The 14,482-nt window shown below is 48.2% G+C and overlaps 3 protein-coding genes across 3 annotated transcripts; all 3 read left to right on the top strand.

Moving 5' to 3' along the window:
* Positions 1–7,725: 7,725 nt before the first annotated feature.
* On the top strand, positions 7,726–9,188 carry CORC01_00375 (glycosyl hydrolase family 18; the record flags this gene model as incomplete). The annotated part of the gene is made up of 3 exons (XM_022612032.1): positions 7,726–7,847; positions 7,905–8,197; positions 8,266–9,188. The coding sequence occupies 3 exons, from the start codon at positions 7,726–7,728 to the stop codon at positions 9,186–9,188; spliced, it is 1,338 nt and encodes a 445-aa protein (XP_022481657.1).
* Positions 9,189–10,295: 1,107 nt separating this feature from the next.
* On the top strand, positions 10,296–11,258 carry CORC01_00374 (uncharacterized protein; the record flags this gene model as incomplete). Its single annotated transcript, XM_022612031.1, has 1 exon — positions 10,296–11,258. One exon carries the CDS (start codon positions 10,296–10,298, stop codon positions 11,256–11,258), a length of 963 nt encoding a protein of 320 aa, XP_022481656.1.
* Positions 11,259–12,569: 1,311 nt separating this feature from the next.
* CORC01_00373 (uncharacterized protein) lies at positions 12,570–13,433 on the top strand (the record flags this gene model as incomplete). The annotated part of the gene is made up of 1 exon (XM_022612030.1): positions 12,570–13,433. The coding sequence occupies one exon, from the start codon at positions 12,570–12,572 to the stop codon at positions 13,431–13,433; it is 864 nt and encodes a 287-aa protein (XP_022481655.1).
* Between the last annotated feature and the right edge of the window lie 1,049 nt (positions 13,434–14,482).

Raw genomic sequence — 14,482 nt, 5'->3', positions numbered from 1 at the left:
GTGGGCCACAGCCGAAGATGTCAAGTTGTCGAAGAGGACAAACATCTCCGTGTGATCCGTAATATGGACCAGTCCTTGTACAGGCACACAGGGTTTGCGTAGATTTCAGTTTGAACACACGCTCACTCGCGGAATCACGACATTGAAATGATCCTCGAGATGTGGCACAGTGACAAGTTCAACTGTTCGCATAATTTGCCAATCTGATTGTCTCGAAGGCCAGCCTCAATCATATGCTCACTCGTGTCATTGGTGGTTTCCGTAGCTCAATTTGAAAGTGCTTCAGATGTGTGAACTATACAAGTCATTTATCGAAGCGTCTCGACGTAGGCAGAGGACCTGTTGGTGCGGGCCGTTAGCCAAAGTCCGAGTTGCTCTTCATGGTTCATTAACAACAGGGGTGATGCTGGCTCACATGTACACGTGAGGTTCAGGGTCGTCAAAAGCTTAGACTCCCATGGACCAAGACTTAAGATGACAGGCCTCGCTCATAAATAATTTCACGGTCTTGGGCGTTACTTAGATCACATGAGGTTTTATTTGCAGCGCCACATGTGGCGCTGCTCAGCATACTGCCGAACGACCCGTTCAGTCGCCTCGCTCCGTACGGCATATATAAGGGTTACTCCTCATGGGAGCCCCTTGTAACCGAATAAAGCCATTTATTACTACTTATATATGCCTCTCACTTGATTCCTCGCTTTGTGATAGGTTCACTCGGAAAGTATTGGCGAATTCAAAGAATAGCTCTTGCATATTTCAGAATCTTCACCAAATGATTCGTCCCTCCATTACTGAGAGAAATTCTGAGTTGGACTCCCAGCCCGGGTAATGAGCAACACCCATTACATGGCAGCATGGAAAGTGACTGTAGAGGTGACCAGAGGACTTGATCTAGACACCTTAGTAGCCATAACTAGAAAAGTCGCCGTTTGGTACGATATGTGAAGTACCAGCGGACTTGAAACAGGGGTCACCTTTTGAGTTCTCCAACAGCCCGTTTTGTTTTCTTCTACTGGTTAGAGTCTGGCCAACCTCACGTCACTCTCCTGTGCCCAAGATTGGGAAAGCTTCTATGTATGCTCAAATACGTCATTTTCTACAGCTTCAAGACTCCAGAAGGACCTATATACAAAACTAACGCACTCCTCACTAGTAATGGAACTGCAAGACATATGTAATTAGGGTAGGTAAATTGAAGCCATTCTGCCCTCCACATAGGTCTAAATACTTGGCAGTGTGAACCGAGGGCAGAGACTCCATGAAGGTTAAAAACCGGCACAGGCCGAGATGAATCGCCTTAGAAACTAAGAAGGGTTTTGAATCTTGCCATGTACGCCTTGAACATCCCGGTTGTGGAGCTCAAGATTCGGGGTTACCTCCATACGGCCCTGATGCGTAAATGTTGCACCAGGTCGGTCGTAGGCCTGCTCTCAAACGCGACGACGTTGAAGGCTTGATTTCACCTAAACGAGTCACAACATTCGCGACAGTAGTTGGGGAGTACAGAAAACTCAAAGATTACCCTGTCGGCACTTTCTGCGGCAAGGGCTCGTAGTCAGGAGCTCAATTGCGAGCCTAAATATCGGCAATAGGAAATATTACATGATATGATCTTCTCCTCGTATTCACGCTGGGTCGAAGATCGTAGCCAGGTTTTCCACACTGTTGACTCTATGTAAAACCATGACGGAAGCCAATCGATCTTCCCACTTGTTGATGTATGGGGCGGGGACTTCACACGAATGACAGGCGTGTGATAGAACTTCTTGCGTCCTGATTGTGGGCCCCTTTTGGAAAGCAGAGGCGACTCCGGACTCTTTCGTTCGAGCACAAACTTCCGACAAGCATGATGCAATACAGCTCCAGGGGGACTTTGTGTCCGACGCGATATCCACTAGAAGGATCGGGTACAGGTGCCTTGGACAGCTTGGTATCTATAAAACGGATACTTTTCCGGGTTCGTCGGTCCCTTTTTCCGACGGAACATTGCATGCCATCAAGAAATGAAGAATAAAGAAATTACTGAGCCAGAGTGGAAAAGGTAACTGGTGACGTAGAAAGCTTTTAGAACGCCTCCTGAGTTGTTGGGCTTTTTCAAGGTCTTTTCCAATGGCTGTGGGAATTATCTTCCAAGGAAAAACTGATTATGTGGGAAACAAGTACTTGGATAAAACTCAACGACTGAAAAAATGGTGTCGAAACAGAGGTTCGTGCGGTTTGCCACTGTAATTCTGTGCTGGAATTGTTGTTTTAGAACATGGACTACTGAGCCCAGTGCCCGGGGTTCCAAACTTTTGATTGAGGCGCGTCTCCGGCGGAATTATGGCGAATTCGCACTTAGTAGGGAGACTATGAGTTTGAAATCCAAAACTTGTGAAACAGAACTCCGCGCAGGATATAGTCTAATGAATAGCAGCTAGCCACAGACAATCGCTTTCCCATCTGTCTGCCGGCAATTGATTACAAGCGGTTATCAAAGATGCAGGGGAATGCTGCGCTTACCATAGGGAACGCATCAACGCGCAAAAGATGGAGGGGATACTGAAGATTTTGGTTGCGGAGACAATGAGACTGAGTTCCCAGCTGGATTTTTCCTCTGTATAAAGACAATGCTTGACCAGGGATATCGACCAAGACGATTGCCACGTCGAGCCCAATCAAAGAAACAGGCCGAGGGTTGGGAAGTCTTCCTGCTGAGCTCGCCACGCCCTTACGTTGCGTAGCATCTGCCACTTCTGCACTGACTATGATGCCGGGAGACAATCAGGTCATTCAGACGAAAGAGACAAAGTCAGGGCTGCTGGTAACAAAATATGGACACGTATCGATCATTGTTAGTGGAAGCTCACAAGAACTGGAAGCGCGTGGCGATCTTAGTCCAAAATTGCGACGGTGAAAGGAAGGCAAGTTTGCCTTACGCTGACTGGCTCATTCCGCGAGAGATTGGAAATTCAACGCAGACGTCTCGGGTTGAGAAAATATTGAGCACACAGCTGCACGACCTGGGAGTACCGCGAATGAGGCAAACACGGCAACAAGCCACCTATTGTTAGAAACGAGAGATTGCTCCTCCTTGCTTTTGTCTGCTAAATACAGCGGGCTCAATTTGGCACTTGGATTGAGATGGGGTATGCTAACCTGCTTGGTCCTCGAATATGATATATCACAGTGGAATCATATTGACCTGAGGTCTCTAATTGCCAAAGTCGTTTCTTGACCTGGTTGATACCATCGCGCTTCCATTGGACCAGCTTTTATCTTCCTCCTTAATGGGCCGTATGGAGTATTTTACCCATCCCAGCGGAATTGATTCATGGCGAAACGAGGACCAAAAACAAGCATTAGCCAAAAGAGCGCTTCAAAGTGGAAGAAGAAGTCGCTCCTGTTGTGTATTACTTCATCCTATAGGCCACACGACACAAAGCGTTTTTTGCTCCCAGTGTGCTGAAGGATTTTCATTTAGACGCAAGTTGCTAGGTTTAGTCAACTCTACATCCGGCCGATCAGGAGCAACTCGCATCTGAGGAGTGAAAACTTTACCGTTCAGAAGGTGATGCAGGAACTTGGTACCAAGTTTCCCTCTCGGCACTTTTTCTTGCTGATGGACGGATAGTATACGAGACTTCAATCCCATTGAAAGTGAACTAATTTCCCTTCACTGCTATGACTGCTATGACCACTATGACTACTATTACTACTATGACTTCTAGTGCTACTTCTACTCAAGACCGCTTATATCATATAGCGCCGACATAGTTCGGATGGACAGGCGGTTGAGTCCTCTCCACACTATCGGGCCGGCGCCGCTCTGTATGGACGCTTAAAGTTCCCATTCGAGCCTTTCGCATACGCAATGGGTAGGAACAGACCGACTGAGAGTTATTTGAAGCCAAGGCAGAACGACTTGTTTCACTTGAAACAAAGCATTCAAATACCAGACGTCAATTCCTCCCTCCTAGTCGCCCACTGTCTTCTCTATCGATTGCCATGTCACCCTTCTGCCCCATCGATGCCGCGTCGAGGACTCACCGCTGTTTTCATTTCACTTGAGTTTATCGTTGATTAAACTCTAAGAGTTCCGTTCATGGGGGCCTCAAGGTAGCTGCTCACGGCTTGGTTCCCCAAAGAACTAAACGAGGCCACAGGTAACTTTCCTACTATGTCCGTGGTCATCCATTGACCCAGCACCCACAACAAGCAAATCTCAATCTCTTCTTCCTAGAAGACTTCGGCATTGCAAGCAACTCTACATAAGACGTTGATAGTATCAGCTCCAGCTTAGCCAATATGATGTTTGCAATGTGATTCGAAATCGCACATGCACCAAAGTACCCTCTTTACCTTACCATACACGAGTGAGTCGAAGATAAAGATTCTGGCCATGAGTATATTCGATGCTGACATTCAGATTCTCCCACTCATAAGACGGCAACTTCGCCCATGCGTTGTCTCGTTGTGCTACATCATCCACTTAGCATTCCTGCCGAGCGAGTACTAATCTTTTGCTAACCGAATGGTTCTACCTAAAGAGATATATAAAGAAGCCTTATCTCAATTGAACCAGACTTCAAAATGACCGCCTATAGCTGCTTACATAACACCGGCATTGACGTAGTAGCTGTATTACGCTTTCAAAATGCTCCTCGGCCTCTTTACCAATTGCTCCAGGGTGAGAGCTGCTGGCACTGCCTAAATGTTTTTACGAGGTAGGATTGGAAATAATTTTCGCGATTCTCTTACTTGAAACTGTTCTCTCTGTTCCCGCAGAGTCCGCTAAGCGCTCAGAGTTCTCAACCCATATCAATAAGTCTAATAGATATTGCAAAGGCGGTCGCTAGCGGGTGGAAAACCAAAAGAGCCCCACCCCCTCTGAGCGCCTCCTCAAAGCATTCGGTTCACAGGATGGCAACTTGGAGCTAATTGCTTCTTGGTTCCAAATGGCAATCAAAGCAGCAATCAATCGAGAACCATGGTCATATCCACGAGCGCTTCAACGGGACTCTTTGTCCTACACCCAAGGTTAGTCAAAGTATTCGCAAGCGCAGTGTAAATAATTTGACGCATCGGATTCGGATCAGCCGCACAAGAATCTCATGTTGATTTAGGAGTAAGTATAACATAGACTAGACAAGTCAATAATCAACATAATCTTCTACTCCCCACCTATTTCACTGTCTCCGGCGTCTCTCTGCAAGGAGCGGTGCTTCACTCAGAGCAACTCCGACGACCAATCAACTAGCCAATCAAATCAATCGTCAGTCAACCAACCAAATACTAGCTCTAAGTTGTGTTGACTAATTTGGCCAGATAATAATCATAATATACCCCTCCGGCCTTTAGAAGCGAAAAGGAGCAGGAGAAGCGGGGCATTTAAAAAATCCGGCTCCTTCGGCGCCCCTCAACCAGCCAACTATAGGGCCAAAGTTGAGTTAACTGCTTTGAGTGAAGCGCTGCCAAGGGAGCCCTCTGGACCTCTTGTGAACTCAATTTCGCTTCCTTATGTCGTTCCTCCCTCGCCTCCCTCGTCGGTCGCTGGTATGAGTGACAAACTTGACCATCGTTCGCTTTCATTGGCGGTATTCCCAATCAGGGTTCGCTCCCTCATTTCCATGCTCGTCCTCATCTTAAGAACCATGAACGTGATGGGCGAAGGCCCGGTCCGCTGTTTATTTGCCTCAGAAATAACCTATATCTGGTCGAAGATTTAGAATGTATCGGAGGGCAGCCGCCAGCGCCGCAGGGAAACCAACACTGGCCCTCACATCTCACTCTACGCCGACGACGTGAAGCCTGACTAGAGTATTTTGCTCCCGTTATACCTCCAACATCGTAACCTACGTGGTGATTACTTTCTCGATCGTAAATTACAAGTAGCTAAGTCTAGCATCAGTAGAACATACTTCCTTTAGGCGCAAAAGAAGATAGCTACGCTATCATTGCTTGGAGGACTACATTAGAGGCTGGTTCCAGGTAGCTTTGAACCAACCAGACCACTTTCGCGTGATGTCCCTTATACTGAGAGGCAGATTAGCGAAAAATGATTGCTTCTCTTCTTCATTTCATACTTTGTTGGTTTAACTGGAGCTACATAATTGGCAAGTAAAGAGCAACATGTGAGAGGACCTCCGATCACCTTGTTTTATCCTCAATACAAGTAGGTGCGGAGGCTTTCGACACTTCGAAACTTCGAAGACTTTCTGATTTGAGTTTTTTGTCATCGTAATACGCCAATGGCTGAAACCCTACGTCTCAATAACTGATATGGTGTTTAAGTAATGGTTTGCTTCCTGTTAATGGGCTAACTAGGAAACGGCTCCCCGGGAATTGCAAGCATCTTACACATAAGCAAGGTGAAGGATTAAAATTTTATAAGGAGTTCTCAGAAACTCTTTGCTATTACAGAACTAATCCAGAACACAGAGCATACTTAGGTAAAGATTCGTTGTCTGGTCCACTCTTCTATAGCCCATCCACTCAGTGAATCTGGAGGGAGCAGCATCGAGTCGGGCAAAATTGCGCTTTGGCATCTAAACCAGAGCCGAGTATTTATTTAAACGGGCATGGAAACACGTGTTGCAACCAGGTTTATATATCGGTTGTCATGCCCATTCATGTTACTCCTATAGCAACCTGGCACACTTGATGAAACTTGAAACGCGCTCGTCTTTCGAGTAAAAAATGTCCTTTCAAAGCATACAGGAAAGCTTAAAGCAGACTTGCCTGGTGAAAGGCCAAGATAGCTTTTGCGCTGCCATCGGCCTGAGGTTCTTCCATGGGAGAAGGTGTTGAGAGACCGAGATGGCCATACAGAATATCAACCGCACAAACAATCTGACTCACAGTCACAAAGAAGGAACAAAGTGATACAAAAAAGGGAGAATATTGAGTTTCCGTCATCCCTTAAAGTTTCGTTGAAGGGCGGTTCGGCGGAGAATAACATCTTTTCTAGCTCGCCCTAGCGCATCCGACCGGTGAAAGCATAAGCCACCTAGCAGGAGGCATACGTAAGTTCGGACGGAGATCCCGGAAGGTTTGTGCTCAGCTCAAGCTTGTTCCATCTAGGAAATCATCTTGGCTGTAGCGTTTCGTAAAGTGCACGATTCAGTCAACGGTATTTCGGGCGGGTTCATCCCAGCGAGTCAGCCCATGCCAACACAGCCTGAGTCCAGCCGCAACAGCCGCAATTTCCGACTCTACCAAACGACCATTTTATACTTTCTTGATATATTGAAACCCCACTGCTTTCCACGATGCCTCGCAAATCGCAGGAACTGATCCCGCTTCGCCTTCTTACTTGGCACCGCAAAGTGCCGCACTACCGCGTCTACCCGCGGATGATCGCCCCTCATGATCCACTCGACGCGACTACCCCCCAATTTACTTACCTTGCCAATGGGCACTCGTTACGGTTGCAAACCTCTGAGAAAAAGTCCAACCTGGAAGTTGGCTCTCTCAAAATGCCGGCTTGTGGGCATCGGCAATGTGCGCCGGGTCCCGCCAACCGTGCAACTTTTGCCAATACGAGATCAGGTGCCTGCCCCTCCGATAGGGGGCGAGCTACTTCTACTTGATAATGTGCAGCATCTTCCTCTGCCCGCGCGTATATCGGATGGTCTTCCTTTCAAAGCGCCATTACGCCTTTTCAATCACTCATTTACTCTGACTTTTCCAAGCACTCGTTGAACAACCGTACTCTTTTCTTATATTCAAAGCATACTAATAATGTTGTTCCGTTCTCTCGGCCTGGCCTCCGTGGCTGCCGTGGCTGCCCAGGCTTCTTCCGCGAACACTACATGCACCGGAGGAACCGGCGCGGCTCCTCGTTATGTCATGTACTTTGACCAGTAAGTTGATCCTATGAAAAGATGTCTTGGACATGTTCCTGACAGAGCTCCGTGTAGATACCACACCGCTGGAATTCCGGACAAGTCTATCATCTCAGACGTCACCCATGTAATCACCGCTTTCGCAAACTCGTCCCTATTTGCCTCGAAGCCGGCTGGTGAATATAAGCCCTTCAAGCCCCTGAACGAGATCCGTGCTTTGTTCAACAACGGAACCAAGGTCTGCATGGCCATTGGCGGATGGGGAGACAATGATGGGTTTGGTCAAGGTCTTGCCACCAACGAGAGCCGCTACAATTTCGCCAAGAACGTCGCAGATACCGCGGTCGAACTTGGATACGACTGTGTCGGTGAGTAAAGAAAGAATTTAATCCGCCTTCAAAGCTAGGAAAATTGAAGCCTAAACAACTGGGCACAGATATCGACTACGAGTACCCAGCAGGCAATGGAGCGGATTATCGCCAGAAGCCAAACAGCCAGAAGACGTCAGAGATCAACACTTTCCCTCTGCTCTTGTCTGCCATCAAGACGCAGCTGAAGCACCACAAGAAGGAGCTTTCCCTCACTGCCCCGGGCCTCGAGCGCGACATGATTGCCTTCACCAAGCACCAAACCCCCAAGATCAGCGCCGCTGTTGACCACTTCACCGTCATGACCTATGATTTCATGAACCGCCGCGACAACATTACCAAGCACCACACCGACGTCAAGACCTCGCTCGAAGCCATCGACAACTACATCGCTCTCGGCGTCGAGCCCGCCAAGATCAACCTCGGTTTCGCCCTGTACGCCAAGTGGTTCACCACCGCAAAGGGCTACAACTGCACCCAGGGTCTCGGCTGCCCCACCGAGCTCCTCGAGGCCGCCGACGGCACCGATACGGGTCTGTCCGGCACCGTCACCTTCGAGACTGCCAACTTCCAGAGTGCCCCCACCAACCTGACCACGTCTCTGGACGGTTCCTGCGGTGCTGGCACTTTCTACAAGTGCTCCACGGGTAACTGCTGCTCCCAGTACGGATTCTGCGGCGACACTGCTGCTCACTGCGGCAACGGCTGCCAGTCTGACTACAGTATTTGCAACGGCACCTCCACTCTCTCTTCCTTCCATACTGCCATTGCCAACAGCAAGACCGACGAGGTCAATGGTGGCCAGTGGTATTGGGATGCCGCCGGGCCTTTCTTCTGGAGTTTTGACACCCCTGCTCTTGTCACCCGCAAGTTCAATGAGATTGCCAAGGCTCGCGGCCTCGGTGGTGTCGCTGTGTGGAGCTTGGGCGAGGATTCGTACGACTTCAGCCTTCTTAAGGCCATTCAAGCTGGCGTGAAGGCTTGGTTCTAGAAGGGTTACTTGGAATGTGTCAGCGTGCCCAGCGCGGTTAATTACGGTCTCAAAAGCAAATAATTCAGTCTCATTTCTAAGTACCACGTTCTTCCTAACGTGGTTCTTTCGTGACAGCTTAACTATCCATTTCATGTAGAGCAGATTTTCATGTGCCCAGCATGACTAATGGATCAACCGCTGTGCCCCCTTTTTTTAAAAGGGGTCAGGTGCACAGACTAGACAGGGCAGACTCGATCGTTCGTCAATACATAAAGCTACCTCTCGCTGGTCCCTATACGTCTCCCACTTCTCACCGACGTCCCTGACATAGAAGTTCTGATCTCGTGGTTCAGAATGTCTGCACTTCCTGCTGTGAATCTTAGAATTCAGCCATCAGGGCTGCTCGGAGAGACTATATTTAGGGTCATGAGCTGTGTCCCGCTCAGTCAAATTGGAGCAAAGTTGTGCTCATGGTCGAGTCATGAATCTCGATCGGGCGCTGTTAAATTACTAGACCCGCTGGAGTATTTCCGAACAATCCACTCATGGGCATGCAGGTGATTGAAACTGTAAAAAGTCATAGCACACTTTGTGAGTTTCCCTCGAGTCATCGTCCAGTATTAGTTCAATGAATGGAGGCAGCTGTACTAGGTGTTGTGTGGGAATGAGTGAACAAAAAGATGAAAACCCTTAATTTGATCAACTGTACCAAGATTCTTTCTGGAAAACACAGTGATAATGCTATTGTCTCGATGACAAAGGCGTTTTCACAATAGCTCAACGTCATGCCCGACGCGGTGGCAAAAGACATGAATGGACTAGTGTGCGCAGAATGGCCTTGTCTGCGCAATCGTACCCCAGGAACGGCCAGGAACAATCTTTCAAAGACCAGAAAAGCTGGTGTGGATGCATAAAACCTGCATACGCCTTGATTCAGTGTCAAAAACGAAGTCCTCCATTATAGACCACCTCACTAGCCGACACAGTCACCAACGTTCTTGAACCCCAAGGCATTCAACAAAACAGAAAACCCAAAAGTCCAAATTGACGTTAAAGCTATCAACGTCTGCTGTACGCAGACTGAAAGCCACGAAACCTAGCATCTTGTCCCTATAGAGAAACTGTATGTCTAATCCATCAGTCCACGCAGACCTTCGGGCTACGAACGATCCTGGCCACTTACCCTACGAGATCTTCCTTCTCATTGTAGACGCGATGATTTCAGAGGCTTACGAGAAGGCTAGACATGAAAAGGTGACCTACATACTCCAGTACCGAATCATATGGAATCGAGACGTTCCGGATAAGCAAGTCTACATTAGTGTGGACAGCCCAGGCTACGAGACGCAGAAGTGGCGACTGAACCAGATCCGAACCTTTCTCCAGATCGATAGAACCAGTAGACGCATGGTAGAACGAGTCTTCGTTCCCACTGACTTGTGGAGCTATCTTTATAACCAACCCATGCGAGGCCTTTGGCATGACCACAAGGTGTCTGGATGTGTGCTTCCGGACGTTGACATTTTCGAAGCCATGCCGACCCTGGAAATGACACCACCAGACCGAGACCTTCGGTCTACAATTCTCCATCCCAGCACCGAAGAGAAAGACTTTTTCCGACTCATAAGAAGGGTCCAAGGGGATTTGGATGACTTTGTGCCATCTTCTGATTTCTGGCGGCCGGGTTTTACGCCCGAAGCGCTGCGGTCATTTCCCAACTTGAAAGAAATCCGGCTCAAAGCCGAACAGAACTTTGCTCGACTCGACCCGAGAGTATCATTCCACTACTCACATGAACACGACATGCCCATAGATACCCAGATTTTTCCGCTGCTAGAGAACTGGAAGTCTAGGTACGGAGAGGCTCTAGAAACGCACTTGCGGGTTGCTGAAGAGCGAGAAGTCCCTTGTTTCATCATGACAGGCAAATTCTGGAGGCCCCAGATCAAGAAGGCAAGACTGCTGTTAAAGGATGGAGCCGTTCGCATGCAATTTGTTAATCCGGGCTGCGATTGCTACTACCAGCTATATTCTGATTTGAATGCTCGTGGCGTTACTCTGGAGAGTGTCATGCAGCAGCAAGAATAGTCTTGCAGAGGACTTGGAGTAGTTGAATTCGGTTTATTCTGATGGAATTCTGAGATTTCACGCTTTACTTGTTCATTCCTAGAAGAAGTTGAGCCGTTGACATCATTGGAAATTGTTTTGTTAAATCATTTACTTGAATCCTGATCTTTAAAGTTTTCGACACGTGTTGCAGCTTGAGGTCTTTCGATTACATGGACTATGAGTCTGTGATGAAGGCCACAAATCATGTAGTATGCAAATGCTCTCGCCACAACCGCAAAGACGAAAATTCTGGGCAGCAATTGATACTGAACCCTTGAAATTACATCTTCAGACCTCCAACTGTCAATTGTCAAACATATTGAGGATATATAAGCCAGCTCCATTTCGAGAAGACGTCTGTCAGCGACTACATTTGGGTAGTTGCTCGTCATTTCGCACTTGATCTGTTTTACTTGAGAACCGCGAGGTGGCAAATTCAACTATTTCGTCCGAACGCGAAAGAGCCAACTCTGCATCTGAATTACGCGCTCAAAAACATATTGCAGGCAATACAAGTAATATAATAATGGCATAATACATCGTGCCCTTTGGCACCTTAAACAGGTAGAAAGAGTAGACTGCATCATCCTCGGTCAATGATGACTCAATGAGACAAACGGAACTTCTCAATTTCTTCATTATCTCATGAAAGAGACCAAGGATACAGGCGGTCATCCTCCCTTTTCGCCCGCTGTAATCATGTTCTCCCGATCTTTTGACCCTGTCGTCTCCTCACAAAAGCACGGCAGATTTATCACAACTGCCATGTTGCTCGGGCATCTGAGCTTTGTCAAAAGTGTACACGGACTGACTGCTGGACTATTTGATAATACATGTAGGTAGTAAATACAAGGTCTTTGTCCGGACAAATAACATATATCGTCAGGACAAGTTTGATCTACGTGAATCAGAACTTGTTATTCATCGACTTGACGGCATGCCATCACACCACCATTGATAAATTTCATCACCGGGCAAGCTTATGGTTCTACTCAGTTCCGCCTAGTACCGTCCCATGGATGCTCTGAGAACTCTTTCTTCTCGGCCTCTTCGAAGCCAAGAAAAACTTTTCTCTCTTTCAATCATCGCGGCCGAGGATTTTACTCGACCTTCAGCTTGTTTCCTCGAAGGAAAGCAAGCGCGTCGCCCTCATCTTTTGCCTTCCAAGTTGTTGACGAGGCACGACAAACACTTCAAAATCGACGCTGATCTCCTTTTCAGACCGGCACGAGAGGCGATAATTCGAAGCAGATCATCAAAACAGAACAACGCGTCCCAAGCTGCGTCGCCATGTCTCATTCGAAGAATCTGACTTTGGCTGGGCCTTCCCGCCGCCTCCCTTATGAGGTTTTCCTCGACATCATCGAAGTCCTCATCGCTGAGGCAGTGGATTCAGTCGAGCCACTGACGTATATTCTTGAGTACAGCTACGAGAGTGAGGCCAAGATTATTATCAACGACGCAAACTACAGCCCGTATATCAATGGCACGTCGCAGCGCGCTCGATTCCGTCAGATTCGCAATATCTTGCAGATCAACGCCAAGATCCGCAGCATGGTTCACAACCACTTCCGCCGTATGCCGATGGCCAGTCGTTTACCGATGATTATTCGCAGGGGTTTTGGATCATTCCCTGTCTTGGGATGGGTGTGCCCGAAAATCGACGTCTTCACCTGCTTCACCTGGAGCCTCCACGCTGCTCATCTGTTGGCCGCGATCCAGCTTCCCACACCCAAGGGTAATGAAATCGTTCAGAACATCACGGTCTTCGACGGCTTCACCTTGACCAGGTTCTTCGAGATGGGCCATGAAGACTTGGTCAACACACTCGCTTCGCTTCCCAACCTGCGCAAGATCATCATCAATATCGGCCCGATTGTCCAATTGGAGGCTGATGACGGTCGTCCTCACTCTCATACAGAATTCAGGGAGATCGACGGGCACCAGTTTCCATCCCTAGCAGAATGGGAGCGAGACCACGGCCATATCGCTCGCAAGCTTGCGCCTCAATTCAAGAAGAAAGGTATCTCCATCTTCGCCGAGAGAGCGCAATTTACAACAAGGCTGAAATTGGAAATGGATATCACTGAAGAGGCCATTCGCGTCAAGTTTGTCAACCCGGTCTGCGACTGCTACCTCGACACGGACGAGTAAGCTGCGCCGCTTCAGTCGTGGAGGGTTCTTGAGGGCTTTTCTTTTTGCAGGATGAGACAAACAAGGGAGAAAGACTGACAGAGCATGGATATGGATGGGGTGGCCAAAATTTGGAAGCTGAGCTGAGAATACATTGCCAACTGGGGCCGGACTGAACTCCATCAAAGCACTATTTGGCTCACCTTGCAGCCGCCTGCTTTTGCGTCTCGTACGTGGGAAGAGAAATCGAGGTTGTGGACTTTCTTTGATTTGCGTAGTATGACAAGAGACAATGTACTCAGCTCGCGAGACGCGGTTTAGCAAAATGAGATGTTTTTCATCAATGTGGATCAGGAGTGAAACGCGTAATATTCTCGCTCAGTCTTTGGATGAACTGGGCGAGCTACACCAGGCGATATGTGTGAGAATGTGTGTTTGTCACCCTAGGCTGTCGACATCTCCATTTCTCCATCTTTTCAACTTTCAAGTATGTTAGACATCATCTTTACCCAGATGACTTCTCGAGTAAGCTCTTTCGACGCGGAAACCCATTCTTCATTAACCTGTCTGATGAGACGTAAGTGATGAGGCTTTAGTATGCCTGGAGCTCGACAGCGTTGCCCGACCCATGAGCTCTAAGAGCCTCTTCGGATCACGAGAGAAAGCCAAACCCCCAAAAAAAAAAAAAAAAAAAAAAAAAAAGTCGGAACAGCCCCCTTCTCGAGAAGCCGATCCACACAATTCCAGTCTCTACTGGCAGAAGCCAAAGCCAAAGCAGTCTGTTTTACTTTGTCACCTAGCCACTTCACGTTGCTGACGCTTACATCGTCCAAGCTCAAGATATACCCGGCCAAAGCACGCCGTCTGGAGAACGAGACCAACCGCTTTGAAGCATCTACACGCTTTTGGCTGAGAAATTGGCTTGGCGACCATAGGCTGGTTGCCAAACGAAGCTTGCTGCAGGCCGAATTGCCGGACAGCGTGGCTGGGAAACGTCTCCTCGACGAAGACCTCGACCTCTTGTACGTGACCAAGTCGACAAGGGATGTAGAAATCGAATTCATCGGAGT

This window comes from Colletotrichum orchidophilum, assembly GCF_001831195.1.
Source record: "Colletotrichum orchidophilum strain IMI 309357 chromosome Unknown Scaffold_2.1, whole genome shotgun sequence".
Classification (NCBI taxonomy): domain Eukaryota; kingdom Fungi; phylum Ascomycota; class Sordariomycetes; order Glomerellales; family Glomerellaceae; genus Colletotrichum; species Colletotrichum orchidophilum.
The sequence above is the reverse complement of the archived record's forward strand: the minus strand, read 5'-3'. Positions and strand labels throughout refer to the sequence as shown.